General features: G+C 36.9%; 1 protein-coding gene across 1 annotated transcript in view; it reads left to right on the plus strand.

Annotated features, from left to right (window-relative positions):
• Nucleotides 1–17905, plus strand: part of COX16 (cytochrome c oxidase assembly factor COX16) — a 47296-nt gene extending 29391 nt beyond the window's left edge. Inside the window, exons 3-4 of the mRNA XM_013959539.2 lie at nucleotides 5264–5326; nucleotides 17525–17905. Of these exons, the coding sequence (XP_013814993.2) occupies nucleotides 5264–5326; nucleotides 17525–17641 (180 nt within the window). The 3' untranslated portion in view covers nucleotides 17642–17905. The remainder of the gene's footprint in view (nucleotides 1–5263; nucleotides 5327–17524) is intronic.
• Nucleotides 17906–18299: the final 394 nt, after the last annotated feature.

Genomic DNA, 18299 nt, shown 5'->3' on the forward strand with positions numbered 1-18299 from the left:
TTATGGGAGTCTTCTCGAGGAAGATTGAAGCTGACTGATCCACTCAAGATTGCTGACTTCCCATTTAGAGGAGTAGATGTATGGTGAATGTTTTCAAGAAAGATATGCTTCTATAGAGAGAGCTAGAACTTGTGGCGCTGGGTTATTTTAGATTTAAAAAATGGGTGGGGAGAACAAAATACAGAGTTTTATATAAGTAGTCATTTTGTGGACTCTGTGCTGTGGATATTGCAGGAGAATTGCATCCCATCAGTTTATGCTGGTGTATGCAGATGAAAAAAACACAACATAGCTTAATTCATGTTCAGGAAATCCAATCCATCACCCTTTTCCATTTTCAAAGGAAAGGCTGAAATCTTTCTCAGTGGAATATTATTTTGTGGAGGGTAAAGTAGGACAGGATACTTATATTTTAATAGAAGTAACTAACCTAGTTGTAGGGTAGAAACTTCTACTGCATTCTGGAAATATTTATTAGAGGGAAGGTTTTGTAGGCCATAAGACTTTGTCTTACAAATATTTGGTCAGTACTAGCCAGCCTTTGGACACAAGTATGCAATTTATTGCACTGACTTGTGTGAGGGGAGACTGTTAAAAGCACAATCCTTTCCTCATGACTTAGTTGTCTCCTGGCAGTTTTGTTTTTTAGTATGAGTGAACCCTTAATTTTAGTAGATGTAATACATTCAAGATTAGGGTTGTGCTGAAACCTGTGGCCACAAATAGTAAGTATGTATGGACAAATAAGAAGTAACAGTTATAACTAAGAGGGAATGACTGCTTGTGGCAGTGGGCTATTTAAGTTACAAGTCCAGGTGTATATTTATTATTGATGACTGGGATGCTACCCTGAAAATCAGGACGTGAATCATCTTGCCTATCCTTTCTGAATGCTGAATGGGAGTGACACTGCTAATCTGCTTTGTATTCCTATGATTAGTGTCTAAAGGTGATAGTGTTGTTTTTCTTTAGGTTCTTTCATGAAAAACTATCCATTTTATACCCTTGAGGTAAAATTAGTGGCATTCACAAATTTCACAGTCATCCTCTGTCTGTATTATTTGCTTCTAAACCAAAATGAACTGTGGGCCCTGAGGATTAGCGCAAAGTTGTTAGCTAGAGAACTTTTTTTAGTAGCAGCAGATGTTGGTTTATAACTGTGCCAGAAATACGTGCATCACAAACAAAAAAATTCCTGTTACTCAGAAGTGTAGAGAGGTCAACGGTTCATCACAGCACACTGCAGGAGTCCCTTCTTGAATGGGGCCTGCGAGCACAAGGTATTCTTGCTTTGTTCTCCAGTGATATCCATAGTCTATCTTAGAAGTAAATTTGTCAGAAGATTCTAATTGGAAAACTGAAATGTCAGCCCTAAAGTGAGAAGTGACAGCCACATTTTAAAAAGATTTTAGGCACTTACAGCCTCAGGCAGCTGCCTACCAAGATTTTAAAGAATATTTTGGTGTTTAAGTCCATTAGATTTAGCTGTCTAATAATTTTTTTTAAGTCTTTTTCTTTGGGAATCTTGAGAACCTTTGAAAATTTAGTAAGGGTGAATCTAAGGGAATAATAAAGGATGAAATGTGACAGAGTTCTAATTAAATAACTTCTTAAACCTCTTTTGAGGTTTGTCTATATACGTGCCCTCGCACTTCCAATTGATGTAATATTAATTAAACCTGTATAGTGCAAAAGACCTTGAAAATAGTGTTACACTCTTTTTTTCTGCAAGTGTCACATAGAAAAAAAAAATCAGGAAAAAGCTTTGAAAAATGGTATTTACAGTATTGGTGTACAAGCCTTGCAGACAGCTTCTCATGGAAGCTGTCCAAATACTTGCATCAAGTATTTCAATAAATTTTTCAGTAAGGGCTTAATGTGGAGTTATGCTGTAATTGGAAAAAGGACACACATGCCTGAATTCCGTATTTAGAGACAGAGCTTAAATTTAAATAGATCTTAAGGGAGCTTCTGAGATTTTGCTTAACAAGAAGTAGTCCCCTAGTGGAATAGGGATATTGTCTTCTGCTCCTTCCTGCCTCCTAAATAAAGGTGCAGAGGACACTGTCAGGTTGTTTCTGCATCTGGGCTTTGTCTGCTCCCTCCATCATCACTAATAATAAAATTTGTATTCATAATATAGCTGACGATTCGTTTGCCAGAATGTAGCTGAATACTTTTCACTCACTCAGCTGTGCATGTGTTGGCACGGCAGTCATACTGGAAGCAAAATGTATTTGTTTGTATTTGGATCATGTGGCAGAAGTGTAAGGTAAAGGAGTTGCCACTTTTGCATGGTGACTTTCCTGGCTCTGCCTACATTTTAAGTGTTTCCTGCTATGGTCTGTGATCATGGCTGATATTCATGTTTACCTGCCTTTTCAGAATGAAAATATGACCATTCAGTTTTTCTTTTTTGTTCTTGTGATGTTGCGAAGATCACAAACTTTGAAGACAGAACTTTACAATGTATTTTTTTCTCAACTATGGTGTTGGTTCTGAAAAAAAAATTGTAACTTGACTGTTTAGTTTTTTCAGCTGAAAAGTAGGGTTTTGCAACCAAGGGTTAGAACATGGAGATGACTCCATTTCTGTGCAGGGTCAGGTATGTTTCAGTTTTTCTATATGGGTAAGGATGTAGGGAATAAAAATGTTAAAGATAAAAGGAAATACGTATTCCCTCTCTGGAATTTTTGTGGAACTTCAAGCAAAATTGCATGTTCTGCAAAGTGGACTTAGGTCTTTTGTGTGTCTGTATAGTAAATGTTCAGAGGTTGCCAGGGTGCGCATATAGTTTGCCCTAAAAACAGGATTCAACCTGTCTTTTTCTGTAAGTTATTTTGCTGGATAAAATTCATGCTTCTAAAGAAGAAGCAATTTCTCTTCATTTCTCATTGGGAATTAACAGGGTAGCCTTTTTCTGAGAAATTTCAACTAGCCTTCTTAATTGCTGAGGTTCATTTTTTGTCAGTATTGCAGCTACAACATGAAATAGCTATGAGTATTGGGATTCTGTGTCTTGGTTTTAGCTAGTCTCCTCCCTTTTTGCAGGCAGAGGAGAGTTAATACACAAGCAAGTGGGTTGAGAACAAAAGGGCCTGGAGGGAGGAGAAGGCAGCAGTAACTTCCCTGCTTGTTTCCCTTTATACAAGTGCAGCCATGCAAACACCACACATTGCATAAACTCTCAAAATTGCTAGAATAAAACTTAATAATGGGATATTGAGGTGTCTACGTAAGTTAAATTCTGGCTGTGATTAGTTAAGTAAGAATGCTGCTACAACCGTGTTATCTTGGTTGCCTTGCTATTAAGTGAAAGGAAAACATCAGGAGGAAATAAAACTCTCTCTCCCACTTCCGTAATTGCTGGATCGTTTAAAATCTGTATCATTTATTTCCTGTTGTCTATATGTGTATTATGAGAAGCCCAGCCATAATGATAGTGTTTGTATTTAGTTCTGAATGCATGGAGATACATGATCACTCTTATCTCTGTAAAAGCATGCTCCAAAGCGTGTCTGGGTCCCCAGAGGGTTCCCATTTATGCACTTGTGATGTATGTGTTCCTTGTTCTGCCAAAGCATAGCTGTTGTGGGAGGTCATGGTCACAGAAAGAGAGCAGCAATCTGTCTTTAGTGAGGGGCAGTTCTGTGGAGGTCTTGAATACCAAGGCAGAGGCATAGCATTTCATTTTTTTCTGATGTGGAGGGCCCTTATAGTACTTTTTTTACAAAACTTTTTATTACAATGAAAGTGAGAGTTGTATTCTGTACAAACTTTAAACATTTTTAGACATTTTGGCTTAGTTCCCCAGTATAATGAGTTGCAGGAGAGTTGCAAACGCATGTGTTGCTGTGGCCAGAGCTCTGGTTGGATAGGGAGATCTGATCTCTGGCCATGCACAGGTGGTGGTAGACTTGGCTGTCTGAGCTTCCTTAGGAACTGAGGTCCCACAGGCTGCATACTAGCTAGCAGGCAAGTGTCTGTGATCAAGGGGGACATTATGGCCTAGGGGAGCTCCTCAGAGCAATTCCCATTAATATAAGGTGATAGATACATATTTTAAGTACCTCTGAGGATCAGGAGCTGGGGGACTTTCACATAGTCACTTGTTTGTGCTGGGGCAGAATCTCAAGCTGGATTCTCCCGTGGCCCAGGCAAATTCTCTAACTTGTGTCACCTCCTTTTTCTCTTTTAGACTGCTTACAGAAATTTGAATTTGATTGTGATGAGAATACCAGACTGACAAAAACTGGATAAAACACTGAGCCCTTTTCACACAGATGAAGAAGCAGCTAATTAAGAATAACAACTTTTGTTCACTAAACTAGTCATAGTTGTATGAGTGAACTACACACGGTGCTCTTACATACCTAGTTTGTTTACACTGCTTGTATTTAAGGTCTAAAAATGAGAATGTTTATTCTTGGTAGATTTATTTGATATTTTAATTGATTAGCCTAAAGACAATATCCAAATACTGCATATTTAGCTGTTGTCTCTCTGAGGATAACATAGGATACTTTCTCTAATAAAGGAGAATGCTAATTGTTTTCTTTCCTTTGTTTTTGTTCTCAGGCCGGTGAAGGACAGACATGACTTTAGCAAAGGGAGGGATGAACATAACTTCCTCAGGGCTCAGTTGTGCAAAATTCGTGTGCTGTGGTTCACTGATATTTATATTCTTAGATTTGTTCCTTGAAGACCCAACTTCTCTAGAAAGTAGCAGGAATCACCAACGTTTTCTGATACAGAATCAAAAGTAGGAGAGAACAGTGTGTTCACTGAAAAGTAGAAGTCTGACTCATGTTTAGAATTTGTAAACCAGAATATACTTCATGTCTATTCACTGAACACACCATACAGGAATAAAATATTCAATTCTATCACATTTTTCTCTTTACTGATCTCTTTGTTTTATTTGTTTGAGATTTTGTTTGACAGTTTCAAACTAAACAGTTCTAGATTTAAGTATCTAGGGTAATGGAATTGCAGAATATTCTCTAGTTAAAAATGTGCTTCCTTTTTGATCTGAAAAGAATGGCTATTGTTCTGTCATTTTTCATCCCAATTGTTATATTGTGTTCATCATCATAGCATCTGAACAAATGGCACATAAACTCTACTCTCGATTTCTGCCTTGTTTAGAGGAGAGGAGGGTCTGCATATGCCAACATTTAGTTTATTTGAGGTTAAGATTTTTTCTTTAAAAAAAAAGTTTTTTCTTAAAAGCAAACATTTTGGCTATATTTTTGTCTTACAGGTTGATCCCGCTTTGAAAGAAAAATTAAAACAGAACAATGTGACACTGGAATCTGAATATAAGGTACAATAAATCTGTTGCCCAGGGCACATAACCTTGACTACCCTTGATTACCCTGGCCGCTGGTGGGGTGTATCTGTCCCTAACTAAAATTAGATCAGCCATCTGCCTTTGATTCACTGATGTCCAATAAAAACAAGGTTTTATGTAAAGAAAGATTTTTGAACATGTACCGCTTCTTTCTAACACAGCTTTACTTTGATGTCCAGGTGTCAGGTACAGTGGTACAAATCCCCTATTTCTGTGGTTAACCTAGTCTATAATAAAGTAGAGATGACATTGCCCTTAGTTGGAATGTGTATGTGCTTATGTTAACACTTCTATTGTATGAGTTGTAACAATCCTTAGAGCAAATTACAGAACAAGACAGTTGGCATGCGGCCTGTTACTATTTCTTGCTTCTCAAGCTTCTGTGTAGCTCTCAAACAACTGTCATTCTTTTTTCTCCATTTCAGAAAACTCTATAGAGAGGTATTTGTCCCTTTTCTCAACAATGCATTTACCTCAAATGTTACTCAGCTCGAAAATGGATGTTTTGGCCAGTTTAATATCCAGAGTTTCATAAATCTTCAGGCCTGGAAAAAGCCTTGTTAGGAAAACTGGAAAAAAACTCCCTGTATCCAGAAACAAAGGAGAAAGCTATTTTAGATAACTTCGAACATTTTAAAATTATGTGGATCAAACGTCCAGCTACCACTTTGTGTATCTCTGTGCTCTTTATGTTGAACACAGGTTTTCTTTTTCTTTCAATAGAACTTTACTACCACAGGCCTTTAAAGAGCTTGATTGCACCCACAGATCCTATATTTAGCTGTCCAAATGGCAATACATGTTTTTGCTAATTAAACCTTTTTCATTGCATTACTCTTTTGTGACTTGTCTATGAAATAAAAATAAAACTTACCTTTTGCACTTTTACATATATAATTTCACAGAACATACACCAACCTGCCAGATTTATGATAGTGATTTACAATTATTGGAAAGTTTTGAGGTATCCCCCTTCTACAAAGAATTGTAATTTATGGTGTACAGAATAAAAAGATTTATTCTCTGAGTACATATGGAAAACTCAACTGGAAACTCAAAACATACAAATGCATTAAGTTCTAATCACCTCTGGGATTCTTCTGTGTCTTACTTTAAATAGAACATACTGTAAGGATGCTCTGATTTATTTATATGGAAGAGCCACAAGCAGCGAAGAGAACCACATCCCTCCATTTTACTCGCTACCTAACCTCGAAATGAACTGATCTGTATTTCGATATGCCTTGCTTTCTCTCCAGCAAGACAAGTAAATAGTTGAAGGATAATATTTAAATGGCCATAATTGCATTGGCTTTATGGGGCAATCAATAGTAATAAAATACAACTGGCATAACAACATATTACGAGCCTGCTTGTGTAATGAGGCTTTTTCCTGATGGACAGAAATGACAGAAACAACTTATTTTTTCTTAATCTAAACTGCAGAGAGTCCCCAGGCTGAAATTTTACTAAAGTACAGTTTGGATGTTAAAGAGGGTAGACCAGTTCAGCAATTCAAACATATTTGAATTTCCACATAATTAGAATAGATTCAGATTGTTTTAAACTTTAATCTCAATTTGCTCTAATTTCTGCTCTACTGTGAGCACAGGCATGCAAGTGCTAGGCATATTCATTTCTTGCTTCAGTGAAACTTGAGGAACCCCCAGCAGTTCAGCAGCCATGTTCTTAACAGGCTCTGTATGAGCGTTTGATTATTTTAATCAATAATACCTCTCTATTCTGAAACCTAACCCATCACTGAGTTATTCCTGACATTTAGGACAGTAGTTTTCTGGGTCCCATGTGTTCCACGGTGGTTTTTTTTCCCTTGCTTTATTCCCCTACTTATCCGATACTTAAGAATTTATACAGCTCTTAAGAACATCTTGGAATTCTCTATAGAGGTCACATTGAAGGATTACACTAGTGGCTGTTAATAAATATACTATGATAGTAGATCAAGGACAGTTTAAGAAAATGTTGCTATTTTGATATGAAAAAGCCTTATTTTACAGTATTATTAGCATTAATTCTGCAGCTGTTGCTGAGGATGGCAAGCTATCCCTTTCAAAGTATGGTTACCTGATGCATGCAAAACTTCCATTCGTGCCCCAAGACTTTCAAAACTATCTTATTCGCCTTATAGAAATTTACATACTGAATACATACTGAATTTAGGAGGTCAATTTCTGCTAAAAGTTTACACCCTTTTGGGCTTATTACAAAAGATAAAGCTGTTTCTGATATTTTGAACATACTGGAGTCCACATCTTGTCTCCCATGTGATGGTGAAAAAAGATGTAATCAAACATTTAATTTATTGTGAGGAAATTAACATAAAGATATTTTCATCTTCGAGTTCACTAAAGATTATGATCCCAAACTATACAGTATTTATTTTATTTCATATAGGAGTATTTCTGGCCAGGATATTATTTTGAGAAGGAGAAAATTTGTATGTGTAATACATACTGCATTTCTTATCTCAGATCTGTTAATGATGCCATTCCTCTTGTGCCTTGGGGTGTACCAAAGCGCAAGCTACCTTTGCATGTGTTCCCAGTTGTTTATGCATTCCTTTCACACAGTCATGTATCCTCATATGGCCAATTAGTCCATGCTGCTCCCCTTTGCCTAATAAATCATGGCTCTGTTCTACAACTGGCACTGGTAGTGATGTCAGTGTAGTTCTACTGCTGAGCTGGGCCTTGTAGAACAAACTTAAAAAAAAAAAATCAAGTATTGACCTGAGGCAAAAGTCTAGTGTATTTTATATGAAAGTGCAAAAATGTTATTCAAAAGAGGGGGATAAAAAAGTGATTATCCTGATGAATAACAAACATTCTCCTGGATGTTTAATGATTGCAGACATTCATTTTCATTGATTTAAATGCAATCTCAGAATAGCATTACTTATTCTAGCACTTGGTTTCTGTACTTTTGTGAAGATCGTGTTCTAGTACAGATTAAAAAATCTGGCCTCAGTAGGTCACATCAGACCCTGAAATAAATAATTGTTGCTTAGGAGTTTTCAACCAAATAAAAAATATCTTAAGCATTTATTAGTAACTTACAGAATTAACATTTTACAATGAAAAAATTGATTAACTTTGAATTAGATATGTTTTTAACCAATGGGGAATTGAAGGCAGAAAAAAGTACAATAAATAACAAATGTAAAACAGTTGAAAACAGTAAATGAGAAGTTATGAAGCAGAGAAATTTGATAAAGGAGGCTAAGGATGTCAGAGAGTTGTTTGATAGCAGGGCTATCAAGAATATGGATAATAAGATTGTACTATAGCAAAGTAAGAATAAAATAAATTTTAACAGGGATGTAAAATCATTACTGACCACATTGACAAAGTAAAACATTCCAAAAATGTATTTTTATTCTATTTAGAGAAAAAAAAGTCCTTTATATTCAAATCAGAAGAAAGAAGGGTTGTACTTCCAAACAACCAAACAAGATGTTAGTTAATATCTATTGACCTCTGGTGATTTATACCCAAGGGTTCCAAGAAAATGATGGGAAGATTTCTATGGCCACTGAAAATCTCAAAGTGTGGTTGTCCCTGCGAATTATCAATGGGCAGGAAGAAAAGATTTTTAAAAGTATTCTGTAAGATTTGGGACCTATCTAGGCACTACTGAATTTTTCTTTCAGTGATCTGGAAAGAATTGTAAAATCGTTGCTGATGTGCAAGTGACAGAAAGGTACTGATGTGATAAAAGCATAGAAAGGCAGGCACACAGAGCTGTTGGTATTACTTGGTAAGCTGGGCAAATGAGCAAAGTGCCTGTTAAAATAGCCAAAGTTATTTGTTTAAAAATGGGAAATGCAGGACAGAATGGACTGCATCATGAAAAGTAGCAAGTCTGAAAAAGATTTAGGAGTCAGTGAATAAATAATTCAAACTGATCTTCTGCTGTGATGGTGTGGCAAAGAGCTAATTCAGTCCTTATACATATAAAAAGAAATGGTAAATAGGAGGAGGTGATTTTATTTCTGAATGTGGCATTGATGAGGCTAGTACTGAAATACTGGATCTAGTTCTGGTGTCCACATTTTGAACAGGACTTTAAAAATGGGATAGGCTGCAGAACAAGCTGAATACATTAATATTAACTCAGGGCTGGAGAAGATGCCTCAGAAGAAACTTAAAGATTAAAATCTTTTTAAAGGTACCAAAAAGAACATTAGTTATGATATATAAATACCTTCATAAGAAGCGAGTGCTAGCTATTGAAGAGTTCTCTAATGCAACAAAGGCATTCTAATTAGAAACTAAGCCCAGATATTAACAGAGAGGATAATTAATCGTTTGAACACAACAAGAAGAAAAATGGGTTCTCTGTCTTTCAGCATATTTGTTTCAAAACTTTTAAATTCTTCAACCAGTTCCAAACTATTGGATTCGGCATGGGATAAGTGAGTGAATATAATTGTCTGTGAATAGTCAGTCTAGAGAATAGTCCTTCCTTGACTTAAAGTGTATACAATCAATTTTTGCTCTTCACAGTTTGATAGCTCACAAGAGGTCAACATGAGCTCTAGATAAAAATTTTGTAACTGTTCTGAGAATTGTAACAGAATTATGGTAAATATGGAATTACAATGATTATCTGAGACAGTTCAAAAAGTAGAAGCAGGTTGTGTAGGAATATTACCTGTATATCTATTGTCTGAAGAGTAAAAGAAAATGGAATTTGAATATGCTCTTCTAAAAATGGTTCAAGCCACTTAATGCTAATTTGAATTGACCTGAGGGATTGTAGGCACAGCAGAATGGACAAAACATTTTTTTCATGAAGTGACAGTGTAGCAATTTACAGTTTTGAAAAGATGCATCAGAGTGTATGAACATGAGAAATATTCTGAAAGATGATTCCTGAATGCCAGTAGCTGAAACCTGCAAACATCCTGTTGCTGCCATTATCAGTACCAGAAGATTGCTGATTTTGTTGTTGTTTAATAATTGCCCCTAACAGGTTAGCTTATTGAATTGTTTTACTTGGGTGTCTGCAAAAATACTACTGGCTAAACAGTTTTTAAATTTGCCAGTACTTTGTTTCTGCATCAGAGCAGTTGTCAATGAGTATTTCTGGGATCACTTGAAGAAATTTTTAAGTATTAAAATGTATATTGAAATCCTTCACTGTTTTTATATATGGGCTAAAGATAAATTCTTTCAAAAAATTCTTTCAAAAAATGAATGTGACGAATGCAGGAGAGGAGATGGGATAGGAGAGTGAGGCAACAATTCAAGTATGCAAAAATCAGACTACAAGAAAAACAGATTTACAAAAATAAAATGTACTTTATAGTGACAGTGCTTAACATCAACATAAAACATAGGTAATAAGTATCAAATGTGGGAGAGCTATGCTAGCAAGGAGGAAATGGATACTACACACTTTTTATCTGAATAATAACTTTTTTTTAAATGTTGAATGTTGACTCCTGTTTTAACCTCAGACCTTGACATACATCTGATAAGAGTTGAGTTTTGCCCAAGGATAGATGGGAGACAGCACTGACAAGTTGAGATGCTGAAAGAAATGCAGTACATATGTAGTACTCCATCTTGTTAATGGCATTCTTCCCAGCAAGTTTCTTCCCAGAGAGCCAGTGCCCTACTGTGCCATCTTATAGCTGTAGCTTGAAAATAAAGGAACCGCAATGCAGTTCAGAAACAAATGACCCTCCCACCACCACTCCACAAGAAAAACCCTGGTCTTTACCTTCTGAAACTTCCTCTTCATTCTTGTAAAGCTTTAAGTAGGTGCCTTGTTCCTTCTCAGATAAAATTGTCTTGCTGATTTGATTTCAAAGACCTGTTGGTTCTGATAGAATGAAAGGCAGAATTTATTTGCAAGTTACACTGATTTGCTTAGTGTATACTGAGCAGTATTGCTGAGAAGCAGTGTTATGACAGTTAGCAATATAATGGGGGACTGACACCCATATTACTGTTCTTATCAAGTGGACAGGGAATGTTAGCCACAGAAAAGAAATGGGAGGGTTTAATTTGTTTTTATGCCAGAAATTTGCCCAACAACACAAGTCAAAAAGTAGCCATTGACATCACTGAAAAAGGTATTTATGGCTGAAAGGTTTGAAGTTGTTCTGTTAACATCCAGCCAAAAACATAGTTTTATAGCATTATACACAAAAAGTGAAAAATTTGTTCATGCTACAAAGTGTTCATAGTCCAAGAAAGATGTTTGAAACAAACCTTGTCTGTGTTGTCAGCCTGAAGAATTCAGCAGGCTTTTGGGGGCTCTGGACAGGGATGAATGTGTAAATCCATACTGACCTCTTCCTCCCAGCCATAGAACTGGAGGAGTTTTCAGGTGTTGTTTGTTAATCCTATTGCACTTATACACAGTAAAAGATCTCATGCCCCATTTAGCCAAGCTCAACTGTATATAGTTGAAAAAGAGCCTGCAAACATCCCCCAAATCTGTCTCTGGCAGCTCCTTTTCTAGAGGGGTCTGCTGCAGTGACTAGAGGTACCTTTAAAAGGTTTGATATGAAGTTGACAAGATCGAGCACTCAAAGCTGGGAAGTTCCTTGCTCCCATTTACTTGGTTAGGTCACCCAAGCTGTAAATTCAGGGATACACCCTTACAACAAAGACCAGCACTTCTCTTTATGAGGCACATAAACCAGAGCTTAATGAGACTTCCATATAATACAGAAACAGAAACTTTCCCACATGCACTTCATTGCTTAATTAAAAATGGAATTTGATGAATTTTGAGTGTCTGATCTTGAAGGTATAATGTTGTGTTTTGCTATACTTTATATATAGAATGTTGCAGAATTTCAATTTTGCTCAAGGAAAAAGATAAGCTGAAAGTAAATGGCACATGCAATTTATGAGTTCTCTTGACTTTACCTGTAGAACTTCTGAATCCTTTGAACCAAGAAGTCCCTCTTGAGTGGTATACAGGTGTAATGCATAAATGGCACTGGCTTATCTCAGGATTTGTGTGGATTGTTCCTCATTTTGATGTTCCTCATTTTAAGATGGGAAACTGCTTGTCATGACAAACGTGACAAGCCCAAATTGGTGGTGCAGTTCTATGATACAAATCTTTTGACAACATAGCCAGTTGAATACATTTCCATTTTCTCTCTTCCTTATGATTCCTTGACCTGCGTGAGGTGTTTTGCCTAGTTTTGTGCTTAAATAGGGTTAATTCATAAATAGTACATATTTGTTTTCCTAATGCAGTTTATTTTTCTGACCTGGAGCACAGCCCCACATAGTGCTGAATTGGCATAACTAAGGGGAAAAGTAACCTATTGGGGAAAAGTCTCTTAAACAGGTCCACTACAGATTAGGTTAATTAGTTGTACCATAGGTGAATGAGATCGCACTGAAAGTGATATGCGGGTACCACAGTAGTTAGTGACGAAAGTTGTTATCATCATTACAATTTTTGCCAGACTCTGGCAGAACTGAAAAGAAAGATCTCTAGATGCTTACATGCAAAAGACCATTTCTTTCCTTGTTGAACAAAAAATCTTATCTGTAGCATTCTCTATCCTAACTTGCATATGTATAAATATATACTGACTTGCATGTATATTAATAACACAAAAACTAAATATTCTCTAGTTGGAAAAAAGTACTTTTTAAATTTGATGTAGACTTATCACAGATAACTAAATATAAAATTATGTCACATTCTAAAAAAAGTGTGTAGCAGCAAAGTTTTATTAAGAAACTGAGACATCAGAGTGGTGGCTCTGGGAAAGAGTTGCACAAAACCCAGTAAGGCTTGATCAGTGTGATGACAAAGTGAAGACATTCAGTCATACAGCAAATTCTTAATTCTGCATCTCTGCATCTTCATGTCATAATAGAATTCTTCAATGTATCTTTTATGGTCTTGAACCTATTTAGACACTCTTGCAAGTACAGACTGTTTTGATGCACTTCTTTCACTGCATCTTTCAGCCCTGAAGACATTCTTCCCTAGCTAATGTTTTATCTGCAAATGAGCATGCTTATCATAATAATGGGAAATATTGGTTTCTTTCGAATTAGAGTAATTTCTTCCAGTGGTGCTCATCACTGAATTTATTGCATCAAACCATGAAGTAAACAGGATTGTCTTATCCCCCTTCCACAGATAGGAAACAGAGAGACTAAAGCCAAAAATTTTTGCAAGCAACTACCTTGAATTAACTCAGTTCAAGCACCAAAGCTTTAAATTAATTTCAGCAGATTTCAATTTGTTCATTGCAAAATGAATACTTATCCTGCAAGAGTAGGACTCAGTAAAAAAAAATTTTAAGGCTGACAGAGGTTTATGATTTTTACCTACCATCAAACTATGTATTTGAACCAGCAATATAGAAGCAAAGGTCTGTCCACACCTTATGGGTCCCTTTGTGCCAGGCAAGCTGTTTAACAAAAATCTTAACATAGTCAAGTGTGTGGTGAACAGCTGAATATTCTTTTTTGTTCTCTGTGCCTGTCTACATAGCCACAGTTTTTTCTTGGAGTTACAGCTTCTGTCAGTCCAGTACTTTTAAGAGGCAGTTTAGCTGATTTAGGAAGTGAATCAGTAGGTTTAATGGACTTCACTGATCTTACTTTAAAAAGCTAATTTGCAATATCCTTTGGGTTATTTGAGACAAGCAGGAAAAGTGGTGCTGGTCTGATCTGATTACATTTCTTTGTAGTCTCCAATGATTGACTATTTAGTACATTTGAACCGTGAGACAAAGCTTTTCACTTGTAAGACTGCCAGTTTGTATGGATTTCAGTTTAGTAGAAGCTGAAAGTAGTTTACCATCATTATGTGATGTCTCTGTGAAATTAGGTGGGCTCAGTCCATGTGGCATTAAAAAATAAATAAAAAAATAGGCACTCTCAGTTAAAATGAAAGAGGTTGACTTAATCTGGGGACAGTACTAGCTTCTCACCTGAATTCTTACTGTATAAAACAGTTTCGGCAATCTGAAGGAACTTTGTAACTTTTCTGCCTGTGCTGTACCTACTCAGTGGAGGGAAAGAAAATAGCCCTTTTCAGGATGATCAGCCTGGCCTTATTCTCAGGGCTGAGATTACTTAAAAATGTGGCCACATACTTAGGTTTTGGTCTACATCTAATATAATCGTTCATCCTGGAGTTACACTGTTTTAAGGATTTATATCATGGTGACTAAGTGGAAAGGTTAGATTTTGTTTAGTTATATGTGAGGTGGATACACATGAAAATAAATACAAAGTAGACAAAAGCATTGAAGAACTGGAATTTTCAGGTCCTCTTTAGCCAGTGATTTTCCTTCTTAAGTTTATCTGAATGCAACAGAAGTCCTCTTTTCTTTCAAAAATTTGAAAGCATCATTTTTAGGAAATCTGATTGTCTGATGATTCTGCCTTCTGATGACTGGACAGTTATCTGTCCCATCTGAACTACAAAATTTTTGCAGCAAGTTATCAAACACAGTCTCTACAGATGTCAAAAAATGTAAATGATCTGTATAAATATACTGTGAATAAAAAAAATACAATACCTCTGTGTATTCAGTAGAATCTTTAATTCTTTATTTTTTAATTGACAAAAACTAACTCTGTCAGTAGATCTCATCTGTTCTGGAGTTTGCAGCAATTCCATTTCCTCTGCATACCCCTTGGTGGTGTAGTTCTGTCAGTGTGTCAGGGTGCCTTCTCCAGGAACCTTTATGCATTTCTGTTTGAACCTGACAAACTTTTGTATCTTGTGTTAGTTTCTTTCGATTGTAGAGTTTTGAAATATTTCCTGTTTTGAACAAACCTTGTCTTAGAAAGATCTCTGAAAAGCCTTTGTGAGGTACACAGATCACTATGACCTTTTGGTAACGATCCCCACTATGCATCTCTCTTTTGATAGACTCCTTTAGGTAGTGTCTTTGGATACTACAAGTTTGGTTGTATACATTTTAAATGTTGCTTATTTTTCAGGCTTTGAGAGCTGAGCAGTTATGGGAAGATAAAAGTTTAGAACCTCACAAGCTGCATGGTGCCTCTGTGTTTAATAAAAACAGGATGCTTTCCTTCTGTTAAAGCACAAGGTTACTTTCAGTGTAGTTTCCTTGAAGTTTCCCTTTGAATTCTGAATTTGCAATCGGAGTGGGTAGTCGCTGATGCATAGGATGATGTGTGCTTTCCCTAAACACTGTCCTTCCCCCTCCTTCTCTGCCAGTTTAGATCCCTTCCAGTTGAAATGAAGGACCAGCTAATCATAAGATGTATAAAGTAGCAAAGACAGTTCTTCAGAAATACTTGTGCCAACTCCACTGTATGGAAAATTCAGCTGCTCCTACCTTGTGAAAGTCTGCTGTGTTTGCGCATGTGTTCTCATGTATCTTCTGCTCAATGTTGCCTAATTTCTTTTGATATCTGACTAACCTTATTGCAATTTCCTCTGGTTATAGAAGTGGCAGAAAAGTTTTACATAGCATGAACTAATAGTACCAAGCCTGTTCTATTTTAGCTGCTGAATTATTCTGCAACTATTTTTCAAGTCCCTCAGTTCCTCAATTTGTCATTTGTTTGAATGATTGATAGTAGACTGCAGGCTCAGGGCAGGGTTAAGCATCTTCTGGTGTGTTTTTATGACATTTTCTGAGATGAGGCCCTAATCACCCCCTAATCAGGGGTTTAAATCCCACTACACTACATATCATTAATAATACACAATATTGTCCTCTTCAGTAGGACTTAGAATGCCCCTAATTAGAACAGTGGTGCAGCCCCCCTCATCAGTCTCCTGTGGGCAAAGTCCTGTTGTGCCTAATGTAAAGTTACATTCTTCAGGTTGGTACAAAGAGATGTGAGGTCTGTGCCTGGTGGGAAAAGAGGCTTCTATATCTCTGCTAGTCCTGTCTTCACAGTCCGACTAGCTCAGATATAGCTATTGTGCAAGAAAATAGAAGTCATCCTATACCAAGTGGGAGAAGCACCTGCTCAAATAACTATGGAACTTAGTCCAGAGTGTGTCATCTCCAGGAAAAAGGAAAATAATAGTGACCATCAGGACCTAGATTTGGGATGGAAAACTGCCTTTGTCCTTCTCTGCTGCTCTTAAATGAAAGTAAGTTCAGCAGTTCACTCATATCATGTTTCAGTGAATCTGAATTAAAGTAAGACTTAATGTGCAGAAGATGTGGATTATCTTGTTTTGCTTTTGCTTATTTATTATTTTTTTGATCTGGAATGGGAACTGTACAGCTTTAAGAAATTGCAGTAAAATCTGTCTGAATCCTCTATAGCTATAGTGATGTCTGCTATGCTAACTAACCTGTTCTGGGTGTTTCTTCAGACATACTTTTTGGAGAATCATAGTGTACATTTATCTTCTTTGACAGCAGCATTTTGTAGGTGAGGTCAGGAGAGTACCTGTTCCTCCTCTTTTTTTGCACCTCTAAGGCTGGATAAAGAGCGCAATCATTGGTACTTTGGAGGGAGGATGATGAGAATAGGCAAGAAGGTAATTAAAATTTAGATAGTTTTTAAGTATCAGACAGTTTGAGCAGTTAGCATATCCCATGTGTGTCTTAATGAGAGATCTATCTATGATGGTTGGGTGCCCTATGAAACTAGGCAGCAGAAAGCATTGTATACCTCTCTCAAGTTAAAACAGTGTGTGTTGAAGGAGACTGTGCTGTTACCGACTCTCTTAGTGCTAGGCAGTTTTTCCTTTCCAGGATGCCTTTCATCTGTGCAGGCAGAATACTTCAGGTCACTAACTTCTAATCTTCTGGTTAAGCTATACCAATGCTTATCACTCCTTCTACCTTGGTACCAGGCAGAGTTGCAGTTGAAAAGCTGATCTGGAAAACAAGGTGAAAAAAGAAAGAGAGAGTGAATGCAAAATACTTTCCAGTCATGTTCAGGTGCTTCAGTGCTTCCTGTCTTACGTGTTCCTTATCTGTGGATAGGCAGTTACAGTAATGCCCACCTTAGGCATTTATTCAGCTATCTGGCTAACATCCCCATTTTTTTCTCCTTGTTATTGAACTTCTCATTCGGGGTGGGTGAAAGTTAATCAGCCCAGTGGTGATACTGAATTTCTTGTGCAAAAAGAAACAAATTAAAATAATGCATGATTAAATCATGGGACACTCAAGCTGACACTGATGTTTTTGCTATTTATCTGCAGAAACTGGAAAAGTCTGACTTGGATAACTGGGAAAATATCAGAGGACCCCGTCTGTGGGAAGATTCCAGGACTGTTCAGAAGCAACGGCGGGAGTCTGGCTGTCTGAAGACAGAGTGACTGAGCAAGCCTCCTTTGGTGCCTCTGGAAAATCATGTCTCAGGCTGGACTATCTTATTTTTTAATCCAGTGTCAGGAACAGGCATGGGAGGGGGGAAGAGGAATCTGCACTGAGCAATCCATGCCAATGTATACACAGATTAACTGGGAGATTGATCATAAAGACACTATATTATATGAAGTTCTTTGCATCCATTTGCACAGAGCTCCACAGGCTATGTATATGAATTCTCAATTAAAAAATAGCTGATTATTCCACTGAAATTATCAGTCTTCCTTTCCCACTGTTTTTTGACAGCTATTGTTCAAAACTAAGATGCCTCAGCAAGGAATGACATCTCAAGAATCAGCTTGTCAGTACCACAAGTTGTCACCCTAATGAGAATAACAGTGCTGTCATCTAGATGTGTGTGACCAGATAAATGCTGCTTCAGAGAGCTCCTGCATGACTTCAGGCTCTTAAGCTTAGAAGGGACTCCACAGGCGTATGAGCTGTTCAGGAACAGCCCATTTTTGGCTAAATAATGGTCTGGTGTTTTGATTCCAGGAACTTGCCTATACACAAGCCTATGTAGAGTGTCAGCTGGTAATTGTTTAAATAACATTTGTTTAGCCATGGTCAGACTTCTGTAATTAGTTTATTGATACCCTGGTGCAG

This window comes from Apteryx mantelli, chromosome 4 (genome assembly GCF_036417845.1).
Source record: "Apteryx mantelli isolate bAptMan1 chromosome 4, bAptMan1.hap1, whole genome shotgun sequence".
NCBI lineage: Eukaryota > Metazoa > Chordata > Aves > Apterygiformes > Apterygidae > Apteryx > Apteryx mantelli.